The sequence below is a fragment of the Camelus bactrianus genome, chromosome 17 (genome assembly GCF_048773025.1).
Source record: "Camelus bactrianus isolate YW-2024 breed Bactrian camel chromosome 17, ASM4877302v1, whole genome shotgun sequence".
NCBI lineage: Eukaryota > Metazoa > Chordata > Mammalia > Artiodactyla > Camelidae > Camelus > Camelus bactrianus.
The window spans coordinates 30,105,358-30,124,559 of NC_133555.1; the positions used below are offsets into that span (position 1 = coordinate 30,105,358).

The window sequence follows — 19,202 nt, forward strand, 5'->3', positions numbered from 1 at the left end:
TTTGGACTTTCTATTCTACTGATCTGTCTGTCTATCCAAGGGTTGGTCCCATGATGTCTTAATCATAGAGTCTCTATTTTATATTTTTTTAATTGATTAAAAAAATAAGATGACAGATCCAACTCGTTCAGGATTTGTAACCAGAACCAATGGGTGTCTTGATGACTCCAGTCCTGGCTAGTCACCCTCCTCCACTCCATGCCCACTTTCCTACTTTACTCAACCACACATATGAGAAAGAGATGAAGCCATCACCTTTGCTGTTCTGTTATTACTGTTAGGATGGTGCCAACACGAATGCGGCAGGTTAGTTATTTCATCTCCATGATTCTAAATCAAACTGGGGTCAGACTCTGAATGTGATAAAAGCCCAAGGCCTCCCTGGCAACCAGAGATGGTACTTCAGCTTATCACCCATCTCCATTCAGGGTGATTCCTCCTGGGGGAGGGGTACCCCTTCTTGACCAGTTCTTATTTCCATGGTCTCACTGTGTACTTTAAGGCCAAGAAGGGTGCAGGCTGCTGTGTGCTGTCCCCCGAGATTGGTTCCCATACGCCGTTCCTGCCCTGTATTTGACTGTAGCTGCCAGAAGAGCAGCAGGAATGAGAGAGATGTGGAGAGAGATGCCAGCCCATGGCAACCGTAGAGATCACTCCAGAGAATGGCTTTGTCTGGGTTACAGTGATTAATGTGATATTAATCCCAACAAAAATGATGGGAGCAAGGCCCTGTGAGAACATTTACAATCAAAAATGAAAAATGCCACTCCCATCTGACTCATTATCACTATGAAAAATCACCCTGCAATTACACAGGAAATCTTCCCTTGATGATTGGCAACACTCCTCCTTTTAAGCTAATTCAGCATCGGAATCCTTTTTTGCTTGGAATTTGGCTTTAGTATGAGCCTACAGCCAGAGCTGCAACAATGATCACTGCCTACATAATCACCATGGAAGCATTTTCTCATTTGTCCGTGGGAGGAAGAGGCAGCTCTGGCCTCCACAGTGGCTCCAGTTCCACTGTCAGAGCTGAGCTTTGGTCTGACCTTCCCAAGTGGAGACCCAAGACTCATCACCAGGACTGGGCATCTCCGGTGACAGTGAGGACCGATTCTAACACTCTCATCATCATTCATTGCTGCGCTAACCAAATCTGTACACACGTGAGCAGGGAAAACAAGGAACCAGAGAAGACAGAAGCCAAACGTGAGTTTTCTATTGACCAGACACCTTCCAGAAGAGCCTGTTATATTCTCGGATATTAGGATTTGTCCCCAATCTTGCCTACTAAGGAGACCAACGCAAACTACAAGGAAGGGAAATGTCATTGAGCCCCATTATTGAAGAGGAGTGATGCAACCACCGTCTCTGGAATGAGCCCAGGAAAACTCTCGTCTGGTGAGATGAACCTCTCCCGGGAGGGCCCCATGAACTCACAGTGCTGTCAATGTAAGCTTCAGTCCACACAACATCATGCTCCTGGTCAATGACTTTGGGCCGGCTGAGGACATGGAGGTATTCCATGACGTTTTCCTGCACATCCGCCAAGGTGGAGATCTGGGTGAAAAATCCTGCCAAAAAAGAACCACTTTTAGAAAAGACAAGAGGATCTGCAACTGGGGAATATGTCTACACCTTGCTTTCTTAGTCTCTAGCTAACTTCTTTCTTCTCTTTTCCTTTTTAAACATTATATCTCCACTCTACCATCATCCACTTCATGAGCAACATGTTCATGTTAGAAAAGAGTCAAGCAAAAGGAATACAATGAAGATCAACCACAAGCCCACCTCCCAGAAGAAGCTCCAGTTAATCCTTTGGAGAATGCCTTCCCAGGTTGCTATTTTGTTTTTTCTTTTTCTTCTTTTTTTGTATTTTTTTAATTAAAGTATAGTCAGTTTACAATGTTGTATCAAGTTCTGGTGTATAGCACAATGCTTCAGTCATACATGAATATATATTTGTTTCATTTTCTTTTTCACCATAAGCTACTACAAGATTATTAAATATAGTTCCCTGTCCTATACAGTATAAACTTGTTTATCTATTTTATATATACCACTCAGTATCTGAAAATCTTGAACTCCTAATTTATCCCTTCCTACCCCTTCCCCCCAGTAGTAAGTTTGTTTTCTATGTCTGTGAGTCTGTTTCTGTTTTGCAAGTAAGTTTGTTTGTCTTTTTTTTTTAGATTCCACATATGAGTGATATCATATGGTATTCTTCTTTCTCTTTCTGGCTTACTTCACTTAGAATGACATTCTCCAGGGCCATCCATTTTGCACCAAGTGGCATTATTTTATTATTTTTTATGGCTGAGTAGTATTCTATTGTATAAATATACCACAACTTCTTTATCCAGTCACCAGATTGCCATTTTGATCTCAAGTTCAGGGCACAGCTATGCTTTTCTTCAGCTTGTGGTCCTGTTGGCTTCACTGTGAGTTAGAAGGGATGGGCTAAGCTGAGCACAAGTTTGGATCTCTAGGAGTGGGCCCTTCATGGAAGGCTTTCTTGGTGCCTAGCACCAGAGGAGCAGGGGTTAACTAAATGAGTGTGACCCTTGCCTCCTGGGGGTCTGGGAGGTCTGAGTGAACTTACCTCTACAAAACAGTACAATCAGCATTGCAGTAAAGCACACAGCAAGGACAGCCAATCACTTGGTTACCCTGAAGAAGAGTCAGTACAGCTGAACTCCGAAGGATGAGGAGAGGAAGAGGGGTTAACAAGTGTGTCCAGTAAAGCAAGGAATGTAAGGAAAGGCCTAAAGTCAGAATCAGGCCCATTCTAGGAACTGAACATAGCTCAGAATGACTGAAGTAAAAAGCTGAGAGTGGGTAGAAGTAGGGTGCTGTAAGATTAGAGGAATGAGCAGGGGGATTTTTCATATAGGATCTTGGAAAGGAGTTTAGACTTTATTCTACAGGCAAGTAGTCATGGAAGCATTTTAGGCAGGGGGACACTGGATGGACACAGATTCATGTTTCCTCCCCATACCTCTATAAATAAGGATCCTCATAACTAAGGTCATGCCAGCTCCTACTTGCCAAGAAATCAGAGAGGATATATGTGTCTCTGAGTCCAGATCTGTCACAGCACTTGCAACAGTGTTTATAGAACCTCTTAATGTCTAAAACAGGGCTCAGGGTAAGGAAATGCCAGCCCTTCTGCTGTCCGGAGAGGACCAGGACTCTCCCAGGGCACTTCCAAACAAAGGCCAGCTGGTTTGAATTTGGTGTACCAACCTCAAACCAGGTTGGGACCATGTGGCTTTTGGCTTCCTGATGACAGCTCTGCACAGTGCTCGTTAACATGCACTGTCACTCCTGTCTGCTCCACCCTCCTGGCCAGGGCCAGAGCCTCACCCATCCCAGTGGAAACTGGGCCCCAACAGGCTCTGAGATCTCGCTTTAACTTAGGCTCTGGAGTGGGGCCCATATGCACCTTGTCACTCTCTCAGGGGTCAGGCAATACAGTTAGGGAGGTCCATCCAGAACACTGCCTACACAAGGTCTCCAGGTGGCTCCTCTTGGAGGCATAGTGGGAAAGACAAGTTTTAAGAAGACTGCTGGATGACAGTGGGCATCCATAGTTATCATTTCTCTCTAAACCACGGCTGCAATCCGTGTTTGAATAAGGGAAAAAAAAACATTAAATTTCTTCTTTAGAAGGTAAGCATTGGGCTCTGCATTTAGGGAGTATACAGACACAAACATGACACAAAGGACAAGCCAAGAGAGGTGTTTCCATGTTGATAAGAGGAGGAGACAGCTTGGTGGTCCTGGATGGTGGGGGTACCTGGGTGAGTGATTCAGTGTAGCACTATTCCTATCTTAGGTTCCCGCACCAAATGTGCAGTAAAGACAGCCTCTCTAAGGAGGAGCTTTTCTTGGTTGTCTGTGTTTTCATTCTAATCCTCAAAGCCAACAGTAAAATCCCTGATTTGGGTTTTCCAAAATAGAGCCAAGAGAAGAAAGGGAATAAACAGAAGGATGGGGATGGGACAGACAGCTCCTCAGCATAGAGGTGGAGTGGGAAGGAAAAACAATCACACATTTGGAAGGGGATGGAGCCGAGAGATCATCCTCACTTGGCCTTGCTTATCATAATCAAAGCTCTGAAAACTTAGCAAAAACTGGCTTCTCCCCAGAGCTACAGATCCATAGCCAACTGTATACCTGACACCTCCACAGAGATGACTAACAGGATTCTCAGACTGAAGTCGTCCAAAGCCAACTCCTGATTTCCCTGGCCAAACTCATTCCTCCCACAATGGGTCTTTCCCATCTCAGCAAATGACACCACTGCCCGATTGGGCCAAAAACTTAAGAATTATCCTTGATAGTCATCATTTCCTCACCCCACCCCATAGCTAATTCACCAGCATATTCTTCTGGCCCTATCTCTAAAATATGTCTCAAGTCCAATTCCCCATCTCCACTGCTCCTACCCTACTCCAGACTCCACTGTCTCTCTCCTAGGGTACAGCAACAGAACCCCTCCCGCAAATCCCCCTTCTCCTTATCTAGTCTTCTGACAGCAGTCAGAGGAATCATATAAAAAGTATAAAAGCAGATCATCATCTCCCTGCCTAAATCCAAAAACAGCTTCTAGCTAGAGTTAGAATAAAATCCAAATTTCTTACTCTGACCTCCAAGACTCTCCCTCACTAGGCCCCCACCTACCCAGATGACCTCATCCCCTTCCATCCTCCCACACCAAGCTCATTCACCCGACCCTCCCCAGGCGCTTGCACTTGCTGTACCCCTGCTGCCAGGCACACCATTTATCCAGTTTTTCACGGCTGGCTCCTTTTTATCACTCAGGGTTCAGCTGCCTGAACTCATTTCCTCTTGTTTCACCTTGTCTTCACTTTCTTCAGAAGACTCATCCATGCTGAATTCTAACTCGCTTGTTTACTTTGTTCTCTTTCACTGGAATATTAGCTCCATGAAATGTTACAAAAGCTGATGTACATCTTATCTAGAGTGGTATTCCCAAAACTGGTGCATGGGTCTGTGAAAGCCATTATTAAAGTGGGGACATTCACCAAGGTCTTACTGTGATTCATCTTGCCTCTCTACACTTGGGTAACACAACAGCCTAACTTGGGTGTGCGCTCATTGCGTAGGAAGGAAACAGAAACAAGAGAGTTCAGTAATCTGTCCTGGATCAATTTGAATCCAGGTTCATTTGATTCCAAAACTTTTGCTCTTAACCACTGAAGACATTGCCTCTTCCTGTAGTGAGAAAGGACAGTGTGACTTCTCATATGTCCTCCTCCAGAAGGGCACCACTAATGGGCTGTTTGTATCTGTGTGGTTGGGAAAGGTTGAGGGTGGGAATATATGGTTGCCCTCTGATGTTCCTGGCAAATGCTCAGTAATTAGCACCAATGGTCTACTCAAAATCCATGCCACAGTTCTAACTTATATTTCGATAATATAGACCAGGGATGCAGATGTATAAAAGGTAAGAAAAGCTGGAATTAAAAAATAATATTAATAATGTACACTGCAAAGCTTAATGCAAATCTGATCATCTAACCCCAACCCATTAAAATGTAAAAATTTTCTGAAAGAGTCTTTTTTGTTTTTAAATGTTTTCATGTAAGATTTAGTTAACAAATGTACTTTTTGATGGATAACAGGAAGTCACTAAGGGCTGGACTCTTTGGCTGTAACCATAGACGCTTCCCCAGTTTTCCCTCTGCATTCTCTGAACTGGCCACTTTCCCTCCCCTTCCCCCACCTCTTTCTATTTCTTTTAAATTCTAGCTCTTGAATGTTTATTCTCTTCTTTAATGTGCCTTTTTGGACTTCATATATCATGTAAGAAAACAGAATCAGCAATCATTTGGTAATTACCAAGGAGTAATTAATGCTGAAATTAGCCACCTATTACAAATGGTCTGCTCATTTTTCTCCATAACATCAATTTATTTACCTTATTCCCTCACAGAGCTTCCTGTGAACTCTGGGTTACAACTACTCAGTGTGATAAACCACATGCAGCCCAGTGCTTTGTATTTCTGAGATTTTTACTATCCTTACTTCAAGATTTCTTGAGGTAAGTCCCTTGTCCAAGAGGTGCCCCTATATGAGATACTCAATCAGCACATCATTCAACATTCCACTTTGCAATGACACCAGATCTGAGGGCCCCAGGAGTCTGTGCCTCAGTGGGAGACCCTGGCTATCTACCTCACCCAATAAGGTCCTCATTCTATCTTTGGTGTGATGGTCACTGTTCCTTTTGAGTCTTTTCAAAGACACTTTCTCCCTCTTACATGAGGGAGGCTGAAAATAAGAAAGCCAGTGCTCAGATTCCAGTCTTCTCAGGGCAATGAAGTGGGCAGTGAAGTTAATGGTGTGACCTGGTATGCATCCCCAACAACGTTCTTGAAAGATGTTCACAATATTCTGTCTCATCTTCATCCTCTCCATCAACACCACACACTACTGAAAAAAAAATACTTTTTTTTTCTTAGAAAACAACTTTCTAACTCTACATCTTCTTGGACAATTACAAAGAACCAGCAAGAGGCCTGTTGAGCCCTGAGAGCTGAAGGGCACATGTCCAACGTGTTGGAAAGAACAGACCCAGGAGAGAATGACCATGAGGGCAGGGAGCCCAGGGGCTTTGGTAGGCATGTGCCACCCGGAAAATGGGGCTCCTGAATGTGAAACTATCAGAATCAGCCAGAATCTCAGATTTAGGAACAAGTTTTTTTGTGTGTGAATAAGTACATTTTAAATTTCAAATTTCATGTTAGAAAAAAAATAATTTAAAGGATCACACTGTGGAGGTAGGAAAGTTGGCTTATTTGCAGCTCTATTACTGTGCCCTCTGATCTCCTCAGAGAGCCTTAATGCCCCCATTTGTAAAATGTCAGAAACTGGATCACACATACACAAGCTGTGACAAGATCATTTCTTGAACACATAGGTTGGGTATAAACCCCAGCTCCAGTCTTTATCAGCTATGGACCATTAAATTAAGGTCCTTCCTCAATGTCTAGATTCCTTTTCCTAGAATCTCTCAAATAATGGGAAACATGCAAGGGTCCTCTATGAAACATGACTTCCTTCACCCCAAAGATAGGCAACCTCACATCCTGGTGAAGAGTTGGGCTCAAGTGTCAGATCAACTGAGCATGAACCCTAGCTTTGTCACCTGCTAGCTGATAACCTGGGTCAAGGTGCTAATCTCTTTCAGTCTCAGCTTCCTTCTCACGCACCTCATACAGCTTTAAACAGGGTCAAAAGAGATACTCAAAAATACACTGCACTTAGTAAGCCGTTTGTCATCCTCAGTTTCTATTAAAACCAGTAGTGCCATCTTCATCTTTTAATCATTACCCTTTCTACTTAAACTCTCAGGTTCTATGTAATGTACACAAAAAATGTATACAAGTTAAGCCTCTATTAATGGAGAAATGGATAAAAAGATGTATTACACACACACACACACCATGGAATATTATTCAGCCATTAGAAAGAAGGAAATCCTACCATTTGCAACAACATGGATGGACATTGAGTACATCATGCTAAGAGAGATAAGTCAAATAGAAAAAGACAAATTCTGTATGATATCACTTGTAAGCGGAATCTGAAAAATGCCAAACTCACAACAACAGAATCAAAAGGGAGTTACCTGGGGCTGAGGGGCTGGGGAATTGTGGAGCTATTGGTCAAAAAGCAAAAAAAATCATTATACAAAAGTATCTGAACAATCGCCATTTTTTCCTTCTTCCACTTTTCTGAAATAGTAAAACAATTTCATTGCCACCTTCCCCTACCCCCACCAACAACCATTCTAGCCTCATAAATTTGAAGCTATCTTTTAAGGGACATGACACTTCACTTGGAAAGGTATGATGAGGATAAGAGATTTTTGGTGGAAAAAGGCTGTGGGTCTGAATTTCTAAGGAGGTCTCAGCCCATCAGTTCTTTTTCAAATAAGGAGAGAATGACCATTAACCCATTAAAAAGGTACAAGCTGAGCAGACAACCAAGAGAGACTCATGTGGCATTTCCATTCGACCTAACGATGATGGATAGGTTGAGAACCAAACACAGAGGCCCTTCTTTATTTGCACAGCTGGAAAACACTCCATTCACCGTGATTTCTGAAGGAGAATCAGGCAGTGCTTATTTTAAATCTTGGCACACTGAACATTACAGAGGTCATCGAAGCTTTTTGGAGTATCTGGGCTAGTTGGCCCCGCTTTTCAGTTTTCCCAGTTCACTTGTTTATTCAATAGTGTGAATGCAGAATTTTAAACTCTAAAAGCCATTCTACAGTGGCAATGATTGTTTTAATGTATTTAAAATGGTTTGCTGCTTTGCCTCATTAGGACTGGTTCCCTTAAGATAGGACCTAGTTATGCATAAAATGAAACAAACCAATGAGCTCCAGCCCCCTCTGGATTTTGCTAGTGGATTAGAGAAGGCAGAAAACTCCTGCGAGGGGTATGAATGTGTCCAAGCATCCATTTCCAGGGTACGGTGTCTGAGGTCTGCTGGCTGAGAACTGTCTCCATGGCTACTAGACTTCCAAGCAGGTTTTACACTGATAGCTGGTCCTTGATCACTGATGTGGGGACAATGTGTTGGCGCTGACAACTTTTGCTCCTCCCTAGGGCCACTGTGGTGAGTCAGCCAACAAGTTTCTCCTTGGGGTCCCCTGGGCTCTCCCTGGGTCTGCTCTGCTCCCCAAATGCTAATGCTTCATTTCACTGAAGAACTTGTCTGAGTCAGGGCGAAAATATGTAGTGGGGGGCCCTCTCTGGACCTCATGTCACTTGAGATGAAAAATGTTATGCTGCCTCCATACTATAACAATCTGAGACTATAAACAATGATTTAATTAATGACCATAGAAGAATACTTGCTCGCCAACGTTACGTGGTCTAAAACCCCATAACTGACGCAACGTGTAGCCGATGTTTATATGGGCACAGATGACTGGAACCTGACATTTTGATGGCAACTGCTACTTTGAAGAGTGGCAAACAGTGACATTTTATTTCCAGGGCCCCTTAGAAGAGAATCAGAAGGAGGAAGGTGAAACTATTGCGAGGGACTGACTCTGGCAGGAAAGGAAACAACTGGATTTGGACAGGAAGAGACGGAGAATCACTGTGGAATCTAACAGCCAGGCCAGCTAAGCAGTTACAATTACCTCTTTGGATTTTCCAGTTGCTGCACTCAGAACTTATAAATCTAAAGGGCTATATTCTATAGCCAGGCCCCAAAATACTATGAGTTGACTAAATTGTCTTCAAAAGGATGCTTCAAAGATTTTTATAAACAATGACTAAAACTAAATTATGGTGTAATATTAGTTGATTAAGACAAGACTTCAGTTTGAGTAATTTTCATCAGCTGGACACAGACAGTGGTAAAAACAATAATCCATGACTAAATGCATACTCTCTGATGGGAAGAATTGCAGTCTGATATGGAAGGAATAACAGCAAAACTTTTAAAAATTAAAAAATGGAAAGGAACCCTTTTTTCAAGACCGCAGAATAAAGGAAAAAATGGGGAAAGTGCAGCTCACTCAAATGTCAACAAAGTTCCAAAAATTATTTCAAGAACAGACTCTTTACTCAAAGGAAATCTAGGATCCACTCGGCCTCCATCTCCTTATCCCTACTTTCCTTCTATATTTCCCCTTCAAATGAAGCCAAATGAAGAACTCTGAGACAATCAGAATTACTGATACCTTTGAGTGAGGCAAGCTAGACAATAAACTAAAATAATAGCAGAACATGTTATTTTAGAATTTCAAGAAAATGTTAAAGAATTCTGTACATTTCTCTGAGAACTTTCTACACCCACCCACCTGTAATGCTGAGTCCCCACAGAGCACACACATTTTTCTTTGTGGGTTTACCTCTACCTACATGCATTTCAGCAGTGGTGAGACTTGGCCCAAGCTGAGTGTCATACTGTTTTTTGGGAGGGAGGAGGGAGACTTGAAATCAGAATTTATAGAGTTGCTGATTGATTTCAAGTGGGGAAGATAGAAACTTCTTTCTCCACAGTAGGTGTTGTGTGGATAGATGGGTGTGCACAGTGTGCAGTGTCCATTTCTGGATGTCCACAAGCCCTAGCAGAGAAGGTCTATCTACAGAGAAGAATGCCACAGAATGTGGAAAGAAACCAAGAAAGAAAAGAAAAACAAAAACATAGCCCCCTGTTCTCTCATGAGACACAAGCTTCCCTTCCCACTCTGGGTTCTGACTCACTCTCCTCTCTCTCCAAAACACTCTTTAATTTTAGGGAGCAACTTTGGCTCCTTGCAACTAAAATAACTTTGTCTTAAATCACCAAAACTAAAGCTGAGACCTGTCAACCCTCCGGTGAGTCTTCTTTCCTCCACTAATTTACAAACACTGGAACTTTTAAAAGGATGGCTTAACAGGCAATGTAGAAATAGATCAACTAAATCCATCAATACCAATTTATTATGCAACAGTATATATTGTTCTTTATTAGTATTTATACTCAAATTTACTCATTTTTCAAACCTTAAAGGAGCAGCCACTCCACGTAGAGCAGGAGGCCGGACTCTGTCAGAGTGCTTAAGAGGAAATTAGAGTACAGTCTGCCCTCAGGGACTGCATAGCCTCAGAGTAGAGATAAGACACAAGCACAATATAACACCAGGAAATCATATGGGGCATTTATGTGCCAGGCACTGAGCTACCAGCTTTATCTGCACGGCCTCATTTCATGCTCACAACACCTACATGGGGCAGGTATCACCATCACTCGGTTCTGTAGGTGACATAACTCAGACCCAAGTAGGCTGGTAACATCTACCACCATCACTGGTAGATGGTGGAAGATGGATTTGAAGGAGTCTGGGTTAAGACTCCAGGAATCTGGATTCTAACACCTATTTTCCTCCTTTGCTTTGCCTTCTTGATTGTGCGTAGAATGAAGAGAAGCCCTTCACAGACTGGAGGCCCTGGTCCTTCCCTCCCTGCGCTCTCCTCAAAGCACTGTCTCTGACACACAACAGGAGATCATTCATCAATTAATCTGTGAATGTAGAAAGGGAACAATTATTGAGCACTTACTATGCCTCAGCACTGAACTAGGCACCTAATCTGCACGATTTCATTTTCTTTAATCCTTATATTTAATAAGAATCAAAGGAAAAACTGTTACCACCCTCCCCACTTCAAAGATTAGAACACTGAAGTAGGTTAAATGTAACTAACTTAATTAGTGTAGGCTAAATTATGCTATGGGAATATCAAAGTAGAAATTTTAAGGTCAACACAAAGGTTTATCACACATACTATATATCTATCATGAGCTGGCAGGTGGCAGAGGACAGAGTGAGTCGAAAAGCATCTGCTCCATGTGGAACCCAGGCTATTTCATCTATTCCACCATGTAACTTCAGAGTTCCCAAGAGCAGAGGAGAGTATAGATACCACCACATCAGCTCTTAAATGCTTTAGCCCAGAAATGACCTAGGTTGGTTTTGCTTAAAGCCTATTGGCCAGAACCAGTACAAGAGGGCTGGGAATGATGAGGGAGCACATGAATATTTGGTGCACTGTAAGTTCTGATGTAGTAATTCTCCTAAGATAATTCAGCTACTAAGCAGTAGAATGGAGAGACTTAATCAGTCTACTTGAATATGTCCTCAAAATTCATAAACACATTTTGGGATCACATATTGCCACAATGATCAATAATCATTTAGAAAGACCCAGACCTTAACTTAGAATTCACAGACTTCCTGTAGAACTCTCCACTTTCTCACGACTAACTCTATTTCTGCGCATCCACAGAGAAGTTATTCTGAGCTGAGTTCATTAGGAGGACCTACCTTTATTGGCACAGGCCATCCACTTGAGATTGTCTGCAAAAGCAGCCTCTCGTCCAATGAGGTACGTGAAGATGCGAACCTGAGAGGAAGAGGAACACACGGGTCAGTGGTTTTCACTTTTCACCGTCCTGCCCAGACCACATGCATGGCTCACACACATGTGGCTTACCTCTTTAATGCTCCATGCTTCCCATCTGTGCACATATTTAAGACATTTGAAGTACAGTTGGCTAGAAATATATTCAAAACCGGGGCCTTTGATCTTTTAAACCATATGGCACTAGTGGTGTTGTTTTTCGGTGTGCAACTTGTGACAGAGGAGAATAACTTGAAACTGGAGACTGGCAGCATGGCAGGCTCAGGTTTGCTGCACACATATGGACAAGGATCATCCAGGTCTGGACCAAATCTGCAACCATTTTCCTCATCTCACAGGAAATGCAGAGTGTGCTTTTCTTGAGAATAAAAACGCCACCAAAAGACCCTCAGCATTCTCCCCGCCCCAATGGTGAGGACAGGCTGCAGACACTCTCTTACCATCTATGGTGGTAATTAACTGAGATGAGAGGCACAGCCTGTAGCCAGGAGACCAAAGGGGACCCTCTCCAGCCTTCCTAAGCTTTTGGCTCCTTAAGAGTAGAGAACACATGCAAAACCCTGGTTCTCTCATTTTCTATTGCCTTCTCAAATCTGATGGGGCCAGAAATCTTTGAAATAAAGAACAACCCACCTCCTAAAGTTGTACTTGAGGGTTAGATGGAAGAAGAACAAGCCATTAAAATGGTTAAAGCCCTTTAATTAGAATTTTAAATGATACGTGGGTCAACACTACACAGGCCAAACAAAACTCTTATGGCAGGTCAAGTCAGTTCTTTGGCCACCTCTTTGTTACTGAGTTAAATGAAGATACGGTATTAGATGAGTTATGTTCAACATATGGCCCCAAAGGCTTTTCAGCTGATGTCCCCTCTGCTCAGCCAGACTGCGTCAGGCACCCCTACTGCTCCTTCAGAGCCTTTATCGCAATTGTAGTTAACTAGTATCTTGTGTGGTTACATCTGTGAGGTTGATCTCCACTAGACCATCCATCTGACAAGGGAGAGGATGGCTGTGTCCTGATGGAGCATAGTACTTGGAACATTACAATTCAGCACATGAATGGATAAAAATATAAATACTCCTAGTTGACTGTGAAAATAAAGATCTTGTTTTAGTTATGAGTCTCCTCTTATCTGAGACATAATTTGAAGACTAGTTCTTTGGTGGTGGTTTATTTCAAACTTGAAGAGATGTTTACATACAGGTTATCATTCTGTAGCCTTAGTCTGTCCCCATTTGTGTTCAGTAAGGTGGCCATTTCATTCATCACAGCTCTTGCAATGCGGTTTCCTAGGCAGATAAGCAGACACAGAGGCCTTTCCCTTTTTCATTTCCACACTATTCCCACTGGAAAGAGAGGAAAGATTCAGCCTCATATAGCCCAAAGTTACCACTGATCTCCCTACACAGAACTGTCCCCTGCTTACTTTTCCTGCCTGGCCACTGTTGGCTTTTAGCTGAAGATGTCTGATTTAGGGGGAAACTGAGGTCTGGTTAAGTAAAGTGATTTGCTTAGTTTCATCAAGTCCTGATCTAATGAGAGAGGTCTTCATAGACCTCAGGCTAACACTGGGGTCTCCTCTCAATTTCCTGGAGATACTAGTTCTGTCAGTCCAGAAACTCCAACCAGCCGCAAGGCCACAGGAGCCAGAACTGAAATCTAGTCTCCAGACCAGCCCTAGGCTTTTTTTTTTTTTTTTTTTTGGTAAATCTTCACCTTTCATTTCAAATTCAAGCTATTTAAAGGGAAAACATCAGGCTGATAAAAAAAAACTTGCAGAAAGCAAATTCTTAATGAAGCAGAAAGCTTAAGAGATAGCTCTTAGGAAATGAAGTTTTGAGTCTATCTTTGTAGGCAAAGAGGAAAAGACCTGACACAAAGCAGCCTATTTGTTTTGAGTAAAGGTACTTGCAGGTGCCAAACCGCCTCTCTACTAACCAAGTGAAGAAGCTGAGGATAAGATGAGTTCTCTCTGGGAGGCACAGTTAATACCCCAGAACAATGCTGTGAACCATCTGGAAAACTTCCATGGTTTCTGATTTTAAAAGGTGGCAACCCATTTTGGAAAACCAGTAGGGTTGCACCAAACTTAAGACCAGATATGATTACTCAAGAATAATTGTGCTAACAGTAACCACAATCATGAAAACCAGCACCACGAACCCCTCCGCCATCACCGCTGCCCCTACTACCACCACTACTGTGGCTTCTCCAGTCAGCACCATCCCCTGGGTCAAGTAAGTACTAAGAGATTTACAGCATTATATTTGTTATGTTGGTTTGTATTTTATTTTATTGCTGATGGAAGAAAGTCAGAATCACGTTAAATATTTCCATCTATGTGCAGTACTTGGCTGTCAGTGAACTGGCCCCCTTATTTGAGTAGAAGTAGCATGGAAATGACTTGTTGCCTCTCTGCCTATAAAATAAATATAATCAAATGATACTGGGTTCATGCCCTGGATTTCTCACAACAACACCTTTCAACTGGCAAAAAAAGAAAGGGATTTTACTGCAAAATAAATATTTCTGGAGAGCAATTTAACAATATCCATAGCATTTTATACTCATAATTTCTTCAGATTCAGTAATCCTATCTCTAGGCATTTATCATATATCCAGGATAACAAATAAAATGCCTATGGAGGCCAAGCAGGTAACAGAGATGACAGCAAGTCATAGGAGTATGGAGAACTGTAGACTGTATGTCTCCTGAAAGCCCTATTAATTCAGTTTTAGACATTTTCACAAATACACAAAAAATGTAAAAGGACAAGGATGTTCACCTTTCTTATTTATAATGGCCAAAAACTGTTAAAACCTAAGCTTTTCTTGATAGCTGATTGGCTAAAGAATTCATAGGACATTCATAGGAATACTATGCAGCTATATACTCATGAGGAAGATATTCATTATAAATTAGCAAGGAAAAGCAGGTTGCGGGATATTGTATAGCATAGAATCCATTTTTTCCTAAAAGGGGACTTACACTTTTTCCTTCATAAACTTGTGCATTTAAATGTTTTTACAAATGAACAAGTATTGCTTTAATAATTAAAGATCATTTTAAATGAAAAGAAAGTAATGACTTCCTGAACCATTCTCCGAGGACCTAGGAAGAATAAATGTATCAGTGCAAATCAAACACAAAATAGATTATATGTGGAAATTAAGTTCTGGCTTTGTATCTTCCAGAGTGGGCTGCTTTACTCCACTGGTTTCAGTGAAGTGAGTGCAAAAGCTCTATGAGTAACATAGTCAAATTGTTCCTCATTTCTATCACTAGCAGATTCTGTAACCTAATGATTTTATTTCCAATAATTGGAGATTTGTTCCCTTTAAGAAGCTGCGTCAAACAAACTTTGACAAGTCTGACTTGAGTCCAATTATTTTTCCTATATGGCAAGGCAACTTAGCAGAGGCAGACTGGGTGGTTCTGAAAGCCAGATTCATGGTGCAGATGATCGTGAGAAGGAGCCATGGTGCACTTCAGACCAGGGCAGTCGTCAGGCACACCAAAGTTCCCCAGAAAGCCAGGATGTTGTGCTCATCATCCATAGGCATGAAGGCACCACTTTCATTACTGCAACATAAAGGCATCAGGGGAAGTCTGCACCAACCTATTAGTTCTTTTTAATCTTCCATTTGAGTTTAGATGGTCTTTAAATGTTCTGCAAACCCAATTAAGCTTAATAAAATATTAGGATGTGGACATTTCAAAGTTCAAAGTCATTTAATTTAATCTACTTAGTATAAGATTTCCCAGATGACACAAACAAAAAACTCAATCCAGTTTTTCCAAAAAACAAACCATGCTTCTCACTCATATAGGTATAAGAAACTTAGAGGGGCACCATTCGTCTCAACCTTTGGTGCACATAGCTAGTTTGAGTTTGCAAAGATATTGTATAAAATTATCTCCTTTCTACATCCATTGAAACGGGAAGGAGAGTGGCTGCCAGCAGAGCTATAAGAGGGAATTGCACAGCCAGAAAACAGGCTCTCACTGCTTACACAACTCCCTTCAGTGATGAAGGGGAGATCATCAAATGACCATGTTTTTGAGACAGTCCAAGAGTAGCATTCATCATCCATCCATCACAAGTAATTTCTAAGCACCTACTATGTGCCAGGGACCATTCTTGGGTTGGGGATGCGATGGATAAATAAAATGAACTCTCTGTCCTCTGGGACCCTACACTTTCATGAGAGTAAAACAGGTAACAAATGGCAAATTCATACAAGCAAGTATTTGTTAGATTAAAAGCTTATAAAGAAAATAAAGCAGGGTGAGGCAATGGAGAATGTTGGGGGCTGCTATTTTAGAAAGGGAGAAAGGGAAGGCTTCCCTGATAAGGTGATATTCGAGCAGGTATCAAGACAAAACATGGATGGGGGTGGGGGAGTGAGACATACGGCTACTGGGGAAGAATGTTCCAGGTGAAGGGAGTAGAAGGTACGAAAGCTTTGAGATAGGAATATTCAAGGGATATTGAGGAGACCAGTATTGATTAAGTGGAGTCAGGTAGGAGAGACTGTAGGGGATGAATCTGGACAGAAAACAGGTGCCAGATCATGTGGGTCTTGCAGCCACTGTTAGAGCCTGGGTCTTTTCTGTAGCAAAAACAGAAGCCACAGGAGGGAGTGAATAGAAGCCTGACATGGGCTGACACATAATCTTGTGAAAATATCCTTTTGTCTACAGTGTGGAAAATAGGCCTTGGATAGTAGTGCTCTTCCTGGCTGTCCATTCAATTTGCCTGTGATGTTTTTACAATTCTGCATGCCCAGGGCCCACCCAAGACAATCTAATCAGAACCTCTGGAGGCAGGGCCCAATTTTCAACCTTCCCATGAAGAGTCGAACATGCGTAGAAGTTTGGGAGCCACAACAACAGGGAGATAAAAGTAGAAGCAGAGACACTAAATAGGAGGCCACTGAAACACTGCAGGTGAGAGAGGACAATGGCTCTGGCCAAGGTAGTGCCAGTTCTCAGACTTCACTGGGCACCAGAATCACCAGTCCCCAATACCTACCCTCCAGAGATTCAGATTAAGTAAGCCCAGGGATGTACATTTTAAAAAAGCACCCAAGGTGTGTCTGAGACAAGTGGTCTGAGGCCAACATTTTAAAGAAATACCACCAAGAAGATGAGGTCTGAGCAAAGGGAGGTGGGACTGGGAACTAAGAAATCACTGGATAATAAAGGTATGTCTATAGATTGTAAAGGATTGAGGCTAAACTTCAAGGAGTTTACAATCCACTGCACAGTGTAGAAAATAGAGGGGCTGGATCAAGATGACATTTTCAAAGAAGCTTGTGTCAATCCAACCAGGCAGGCATATCAGATACCAAACAGATTGGGCAACCAGGATCAGCCAACTGCACTTTCTTCTTTCCCCAAGAAAGGACAGATATGTACCCAGATGTCTGCAGCTGCTGATCTGGGTGTTCACATCCAAAGTATTGCTTCTTCAAATTATAATAACCCCACCATTGCATCCAGATACAGGAGAAAATGCTGGGGACAGGGCACTGAGGAGCCTCCAAATATACAGTATTTACTTTATTTTTGAAAAGGATTGTATCCCTATCAAGTCACCCAGGACATTTTCCAGAGAACTAGAACGAATAATCTTAAAATTTATACGGAATCACAAGAGACCCAGAATTACTAAAGCAATACCGAAGAAAAAGAATGAAGCTGGAGGAATGACCTTCCCAGACGTCAGGCAATATTAGACCTACAGTAATCAAAACACCACAGTATTGGTACAAAAACAGACATATGAATCAATGGAACAGAACAGAGAGACCAGAAATAAACCCACAGACTTTTGGTCAATTAATCTTCGACAAAGGAGGCAAGAACATACAATGGAGTAAAGACAGTCTCTTCAGCAAACGGTGTAGAGAAAACCAGACAGCTGCATGTAAATCAATAAAGCTAGAACACTCCCTCACACCATACATAAAAATAAATTCAAAATGGCTTAAACTTAAACATAGGACACTATCAACCTCTCAGAAGAAAACATAGGCAGAATATTATTGACATAAATCTTAGCAATGTTCTCCTGGGGCAGTCTACCCAGGCAATAGAAATAAAAGCAAAAATTAACAAATGGGACCTAATTAAACTTTTAAGCTTTTGCACAAAGGAAACCATAAGCAAAACAAAAAGACAACGTATGGAATGGAAGAAAATACTTGAAAAGCTGAGACTGACAAGGGCTTAATTTCCAGAATATATAAACAGCTCATACAACTTAGTAACAAAAAAATAAACAACCCAATCCAAAAATGGGCAGAAGACCTAAACAAGTAATTCTCCAATGAAGACATACAAATGGTTAATAAGTACATGAAGAAATGCTCAATATCACTAATTATTAAGAGAAATGCAAATTAAAACTACAATGAGGTACCATCTCACATCAATCAGAATGGCCATCATTCAAAAGTCCACAAATGATAAATGTTGCAGAGGCTGTGGAGAAAAGGGAACAATCCTACACTGTTGGTAGGAATGTAGTTTGGTGCAGCCATTATGGAAAACAGTATGGAGATTCCTCAAAAGACTAAAAATAGACTTATCATATGATCTACCAATCCCACTCCTGGGCATATATCCAAAGGGAACCTTAATTCAAAAAGACACACGCACCCCAATGTTCATAGCAACACTATTTACAATAGCCAAGACATGGAAACAACCTAAATGTCCATCAACAGATGACTGGATAAAGAACTTGTGGTATATTTATATAATGGAATACTACTCAGCCATAAAAAAGAATAAAATACTGCCATTTGCAGTAACATGGATGGACCTGAAGATTGTCATTCTAAGTGAAGTAAGCCAGAAAGAGAAAGAAAAATACCATATGTTATCACTTATATGTGGAATCTAAAAAAAAATGAACTTATTTACAAAACAGAAACAGACTCACAGACATAGAAAACAAACTTATGGTTACTGTGGGCAAAAGGGTGTGGAAAGGGATAAACCGGGAGTTTGAGATTTGTAGATATCAATGACTATATATAAAATGATAAACAACAACTTTATACTGTATAGCACAGGGAACTATACTCAATATCTTGTAGTAACCTATAATGAAAAAGACTATGAAAATGAATATATATGTATATGTATGACTGAACTATTATGCTGTACACCAGAAATTGACACAACATTGTAAATGGACTGTATTTCAATTAAAAAGGGGTGGCAAT

General features: G+C 41.5%; 1 protein-coding gene across 1 annotated transcript in view; it reads right to left on the bottom strand.

The window, feature by feature from the left end:
• CACNA2D3 (calcium voltage-gated channel auxiliary subunit alpha2delta 3) overlaps positions 1-19,202 on the bottom strand; it is a 776,451-nt gene that overhangs the window by 266,571 nt on the left and 490,678 nt on the right. The window contains exons 12-13 of the mRNA XM_074344645.1: positions 11,864-11,942; positions 1,441-1,574 (exon numbers count right to left, since the gene is read on the bottom strand). Of these exons, the coding sequence (XP_074200746.1) occupies positions 1,441-1,574; positions 11,864-11,942 (213 nt within the window). The remainder of the gene's footprint in view (positions 1-1,440; positions 1,575-11,863; positions 11,943-19,202) is intronic.